The following is a 7014-nucleotide window of genomic DNA, read 5'->3' as shown; positions in this document are numbered from 1 at the left end:
ATTATGTGGGTTTGCAGATTTTAAAAAGTTTTGGAGGAAATAATTTTGATGACTAAATATATATATATATATATATATATTTGATATTTAAAAAATATAACATGATACATGAATTTATATATCATATTATTCTTTTAATTTTAAAAAAATATTAATTATACATTAAAATATAAACTTAATTCTTCAAAAAAAAAAAATCCTTCAAAAATCAAATCACAAACAGACATATATGGCATATTTGATTGGACAATGGAGTCTTGTCTTCTCACCTCTCGAGGCAAATTCATTGTCAAATTTATCTCTCCAAGCTTCAATTTTACAATTGTATTTGCCATTTTCCAACAGCTGACGTCAATTTCACAATGTGTTGGACATTTTTCAACAACTGACGTCAATAATATGTTTAGCGTGTCTTTGAAACCATGCACTCATTCTTGTAGCTTTAGATTGATCGCACACGGCTTGCAAGGGTGGGAATAGGGCAGATCAGACTAAATTTAACTAAACTCAACTATTTGCAAGTGTGGTTCAAGACACATGCTTAATTAACTAGACTCAACTAATATTGATCCTATGTGATGGTATTTCAACTAACAGGATTAGATCCTCTCTGGCAACTCTATCTACTCATTATCTCTCTCTCTCTAAATTGCACATTATCTCCCCATCTCTTTATTTTATGAATCTAAATCAAATCATCTAACGTTGTTGAATGATGCAACAGCTGTAAAATCTGTATAACACATCTTCTCTCCCTACCTTCCCTTTCTTGGGTGCACAGATGCAGCTCAGCTACAGGGGATCCAATCTGTCGGCTAATAGCTTCATCAACTATCTTTCAGACAAGCTCTTTGAAAGACATCCTCGTGTTTAAATATGACCCTCAAATCATAGTATGGTATTTAAGCAGTTTAACCAAGCTGTGTAATTAAAGGACCCATCAATTATTGGAAAGCGATCCCTTTCCGTACTCTGTTTAAAATCCTGTCAGAATAGCAAATTTGATACCCCACAGACACCAATAATCCATCTGCAGAAAACTACAAAATTAATAAAATGAATGGTGGGTGATGTGTTATCCAGCAATGAATTTAGTCAATTGAGAATAAAAAGTCCAGGAACTTTAAAAACTACCCTGCTTTTTAAGCAAACAAGGGATTTTAAGACAAATTATTTTAATTACCATAGACAATTAATTTACCTCTTTAAAATCCTTCATCCAAACACTCTTAAGAAGCTGCCAAAATCATTTAATTGCCAAGATATCATCAACTTATAAAGCCAATCATTTTCCTCCCATTTTTCTTATTGGGGAACATTGGAAAATGCATTGTCAGCTCCATTACCTATACTTCAACAGATCTTTCTTTCTACTGTTAGTCGGCATAGTGTATACTGTATGCTTCGTTAGAGACCGAACAAGCTTTTAATCAGGTTGGGGTAATTGCAATTTGCATCACAATCTTTAATATAGCAAACAAATGCAATTAATGCGACCTCAATTGCAATCGCATTGAGGTCACAAAATTATCAAAAACTCTGATACCACAACCCAAATTGTTGTCAACGTATCTTTATTTAAAATTTTAATAAGATGCACATGGTTGTTTAAAGGGATGTGGCAATAAAAGCCACTGTCACAACAACCACAGTACAGAAGTCATTAATAAATAACAACACATCAGCCAAAGTTGAGTTCTTGTATCAGCAAGAAGATTCAGATTGACTTTGTTGAATGATATGCACCACATATGAATAATTTAAACTAGGATGAAACGTCAAAAATAGTAACATACCAGGTACTATTAGCATGATTACATTACATATTTGAACACAGGATGTACCTAATCTTATCTTCCCTTAAATACTGAAAGGCCTGAAGTACAAATTCCAAGGCAGAGTACCATTGTAATGATCCCTCCAAAAAAGACCTCAGGTTAACTATGATTACAGTATTATAAAACATAAAGCAAACTGTGTTGAATAAACCATTCTATTAGGAATATGAAATGCCTACTAGCAGAATGATTTCATAATGATATATACATTCATAAAATCATATATTGCAATAGAAAATAATGATTAGTAAATTAAATATTGATACACTTTGTTATCCATAAAAATAGATAAATTATTTTAATAGTTTTTAATACATATTCTAAAGATATATTCAAAGGTAACATTATTCCGTGCATGGCACGGATTATTACACCAGTTATATATACATTCAGAATCATATATACACATAAGGGAAAGGAAAAGTAGCAAAAGCAGTAAGATATTAAGAAAGAAAAAATGGGTTTTTATTAATTTCAGTAACACCCCACTACAATCAAGTTACAAATACATTATTCTCAGTCACTCACACTGATCAATCTAACAAATGGATAAGAATTGCAAATAAAAATCTCAAACAGAGATCTTAAAGAGTAGAACCAGTAGTCCATGACTTACAGGTACTAGTCCTCTCTCAAACAACTAAGAGCACAAAAAAGAGTGAAAGTGAAGGACAAAGTAAGGCAGAGCTCACCAGAAGCTACGCCAAAGTCCTACCACGGCCACTTCAAACAGACCTCGATAATGCTCAATTGACACAGCCGAGAAGCATGAAATTCTGAAAAGATTGATACTCCAATTGATCATCAGATAGGCATTTACTCATTAACCTATGCTTATTATATGAATAACTAAACTTGCACTCTCAATGTAAAATTCAAAACCAACCATGACTGCCATTGGATCCACAAGTTGCGGATTTGATCCCTGCTAGTCCCATTGAAGGGATGCCAATGTAAATTGTAAGTGCACAGTGAGCCTGAAGGTCTTCCCTACTTTGGACTGGAGCATGATCCTCTCACCCTAAATTTTATTTATCAGGAAAAAGAAACACCAACTCAACTCATCACCCCAGGTTTGATCTTCATTTAGCTTGAAGCACTCTTCGACTCATCCCATTCCATTATTACACTTGCATTTGCATACCAATCAAGCTTTAATCACTAATTATTCATCATTCGTATCATATCATACTAATCCATGCTTTAATTTTCTCCTCAACCAAAGACCTCAATAATCTAGTAAATAATTCATCATCTTCTAAAAAACTAATCAGTTTTCCTCCCTAGGAAAACCCTAATTGAACTCCTCAATTCAAGGACTTCACAATTCCAAAATAAACAATAACCTAACCCTAAAATTTGACTAAGAATCTTCTACTTGACCACACACAACAATCAAAAGGAACAAAACCATAGCCATAAAATTAAACACACACACACATCATAATATATATATATATACTAAGAACTTGAACATTGATGCCTCAATCAACGATGCTCATCGTCGTCCCGGCCGGAATTTCCGTTACCGCCGGACAATGAAGCCAGCAAATTAAGATGTCCAGGAAGGTAATTCCCTAACCTCGCCGCCGAAGCTTCTCCCATGGAAGCTTGATGTTGTTGTTGTTGCTGCTGTTGTTGATGATGAAACAACGAATTGTGCTGTTGCTGTTGCGGAGAAATGGAAAGAACTTCCGGTGGAGGTTGTGCGGCGGCGGCGAAGCTCCAGAGTTGCGCGAAGTCAGGCCGCCATAGAGCGGGCGGAGCAGGATGCGCAGCAACGGCAACGGCGTCGTCTTGTTCAGAACGTAATCGTTTTCCGAGAATGAAAGGAGAAGGAGGGAGAAAAGGTTTGTGTTCAGAGAGAGATGAAAATGAAGCGGGAGTGGTTCCGGTGCCGGTGGCGGCGATGATGGAGGGTTCCGCCTGCCGGAGAAGCCACTCGATTGTTTGACCGTCGGATTTGTGACCGAGCTCACGTGTAAGCTGGAAAACACGTGCGGCGCAAATTATTGGCATACGTATTCTTCTTCCACGTCCGTCTACTTTGCTGTGACGGTCTTTGGACGGTGGTTTTTTAACGGCGATGGTGTTTCGTTGCGTAGTTTCCGGTTCTGTTGTTGTTGTTGTTGCGCCGTTAGTGATAGTTACGGCGTTAGTTGTTTCCTTGCAGTTAGACATGAAATAGTTGTGGGTTAATTTTTTATTGTATTGTGGAGAATGGGAATGAGGGGTTTTGGGTATTTGATTAATTGTTGAAATTGAAATAATGAAGTGAAAAAGAGAAGGGAGAAGGTAGAAGGAGGAGAAGTGTGTGTAATGTAATGTAATGATTGAGTTGGAAACAGGAATTGGTGGAGACAGGAAGAAGGCACATGGGTGGTGGGGGCCCAGTACAGTACTTACATTGCACAGCTCACAACTTACACTATACTACTATCTTCTCCACTTGTATTGCACGCGCCTTCTTCATTTTTGCCTCTCAAAATATGTAACTTCAACCATCGACCCTCGAATATGGATAAGAGTAAAAACCTTATTAAGATAGGTTGAAGATGAAATATGAAGTATGTCCATTTTGAATCATGCTAACAATTTGTATAGAATCGGTTTCAGGAATAACATGTGTGTGGGTGTATCTCTCTATTTGAAAATCAAAATGAGTGCTCAAAACTATGTAAAAGAAAAAAAATTGGTCCAAAATTACAAATAAATTTCTTTAAAATTTAGTTTTGTTGATTTCTAATAAGACCTTCACAAGTTGTTTGACTGTAAATATAAGATTCCTTGTTGATTTTCACTCCTTGAGGGAACTTTTGTTCGATGAATGTGTTGTTTGCGAAGTCTCGCATTTTGAATGTTAGAGAGTAGTTGATTTCTTTCTTAGTTTAATAAGCCAAATTTGCATTGCTAAGGTAAGATGATTGTCAAGTCCAGTCTCTCTAGAGATAATCAAGTTTGTTGCAATTCCAAATTGCACCAAAGAAAATAGGGCAATTAGTGCCACTTGTATTAGAAATGGGATGATAAATCCACACCTGTTAAATTTTGTAAGATAAAATAGCTTCAGTTCTAACTAACTTAACTTCTATAAGATTCTATTAGGATTAGTTAGTTCAAGGCAATAAGGAATTGTTAGATTTTTGTTGCACTGATTTCTAACGATAAATAGACATTACCCTCTTATAACCAATAACTTTTCAATCAATGGATACTCAGTTACAAATATTCTTTCAACCTTTCTCTTAACTTTATTTCACTTTCTCTCAATATGAATCTTAACATGGTATCTTAGAGCTTTTTTTTTTTCTTTTTCTGATCATGTGCCTATCAAGGAGTTACTCAACGGTCTATAAAGGATACAAATGTCTTAGCCCTGATGGTAGAGTCTATATATCCAATGATGTGTTATTCAATGAGGGTAAGTTTCCATACTTTGAAATGTTTCCCACAAAATATTTCATCAACACTAACACCCACACCACAAACATTTTTCACATCTCTCATCATCCACCAACTCTTTGCTTGGTTCCACCCCCCCTACACCCCATTTGGTCCTGCTATCACCCTAATCCTTATCAACTCCTTCCAATCCAAACTCTACATCAAACTCTGAAATCCGTGAATCCATACTAGATACACATGTGTCTAGATTTGCAAGGTCTATGTCTAGACTTGAGGCATATGCACCTATTCCTTTCCCTATTAGGATACATCTTAGGAACATTCACCCAATCCAAACTAGAACTAAGAATGGCATTGTACTGCCTTATTTGCATCCCACTCTGTTTCTAACTCACTTGGAACCCATTATTGTATAGCAAGCTCTTGCTGCACCATATTTGGCTTGCAACCATAAAAGATGAATATGTTGCTCTTCTTCATAATAAGAGTTGGACCTTGGTTACTTCCCTTCCTAGCTGTAAGCCTACAGGGTGCAAATGGGTGTTTAAGGGTTAAGGAAAACACGAATGGATCAATCAATAAGTACAAGGCACACCTTTTTGCAAAAGCATTCTATCAAAAGATTGGTTGTGATTTCATTGAAACGTTATCCCCTATTGTCAAACCAGTAATTGTACATACATTATTATCGATTTGTAGTATCAAACAAATGGCTTATACATCAAATTGATGTGAACAGTTTGTTTCTAAATGGTGTTTTAGATGAAGAAGTTAATATGGTGCAACCTCCAGGTATTAAGACTAAAGAAAAAACATTAGTTTGTAAGCTTAATGATGACTATTCATTATATGCATATTTTTCATTGTTTTTAGTCTTATTTATCTTTTATTTATTAGTTAATTTAAGGAGTTATTTGATATATTTTGTTAATTTTATTTATTTGATTTAATGAAATGCTTATGTTCTTATTTCCTTGATTAAGTAGAGATTTTTCGGAGTTTTGCGTTGTTACTTTGTTTTAATGCAGTGCTGAATTTTGGTGAGAAATCAACATGACCTATGTAGAGTATTTCAGTCATATATGGAGTTGTAGATGTCTAATTGGAGTCAAACTAAGTGCAAATGAAAGCGACGATCCATAGCTACAACTTTCATGAAGACACCGGAACCCAATTCAGACTCAAAAGAGGATAAAAATACAGAAAACTTCACATAGAAGAAGTTGTGCGTCTGAAGCGCAACAGCCGCGCTTGTGGCGCGTTTTCAGGCTGAAGCCTCTGCCGAGACGTGCTAGAAGTGCAAAAGTTGCGCCTGAGGCATGTGGCACACGGCAATTAAAATGCATTTATTTTTTCACTTTCTAGGGATCTTTTTTACTATTGGAAAGTGGGGAGACTTGTGCCCTAGCAGAGAAACTCAAAGGCAACCGTTTCTAACACCATTGGAGCAATTTTATCAGGAATCATTCATGAATCTTTCTTGTAATTCTTATCTAATATCTATCTTTTCTATCTCTATCATGAGTAACTAAACCCTATTTGTTAGGGATGAGTGTAACAAGATGAAACCCTTGTTTTTGTGATTTGACTTTTAGTTATATGAATGAGTTTATTGAATTATTTTCTCATATATGTGCTTAATGCTTTTTATTGCTTGATCAACATTAAAATGTTCTACAATTCGCATTTTGAAACAGAAGCAGACTTTACGAATGCTTGAGATGAGAAATTCATGAATTTGTAGTCTAGGGATAGATGCAGGTCATGAAAC

At 35.6% G+C, this 7014-nt stretch overlaps 1 protein-coding gene across 1 annotated transcript; it reads right to left on the bottom strand.

The window, feature by feature from the left end:
• Nucleotides 1-2281: 2281 nt before the first annotated feature.
• LOC101493313 (transcription factor TCP7-like) lies at nucleotides 2282-4359 on the bottom strand. Its single transcript, XM_004498055.4, has one exon. It carries the CDS (start codon nucleotides 4017-4019, stop codon nucleotides 3327-3329), a length of 693 nt encoding a protein of 230 aa, XP_004498112.1. The 5' UTR covers nucleotides 4020-4359; the 3' UTR covers nucleotides 2282-3326.
• Nucleotides 4360-7014: the final 2655 nt, after the last annotated feature.

Source organism: Cicer arietinum, chromosome 4 (genome assembly GCF_000331145.2).
Source record: "Cicer arietinum cultivar CDC Frontier isolate Library 1 chromosome 4, Cicar.CDCFrontier_v2.0, whole genome shotgun sequence".
NCBI classification, from domain to species: Eukaryota; Viridiplantae; Streptophyta; class Magnoliopsida; order Fabales; family Fabaceae; genus Cicer; species Cicer arietinum.
This window is presented reverse-complemented; position numbering and strand designations above follow the sequence as displayed.

Bases quoted from the DNA above. Each gene is read 5' to 3' on its own strand.
- LOC101493313 (XM_004498055.4), bottom strand. From the start codon at position 4,019: ATGTCTAACTGCAAGGAAACAACTAACGCCGTAACTATCACTAACGGC.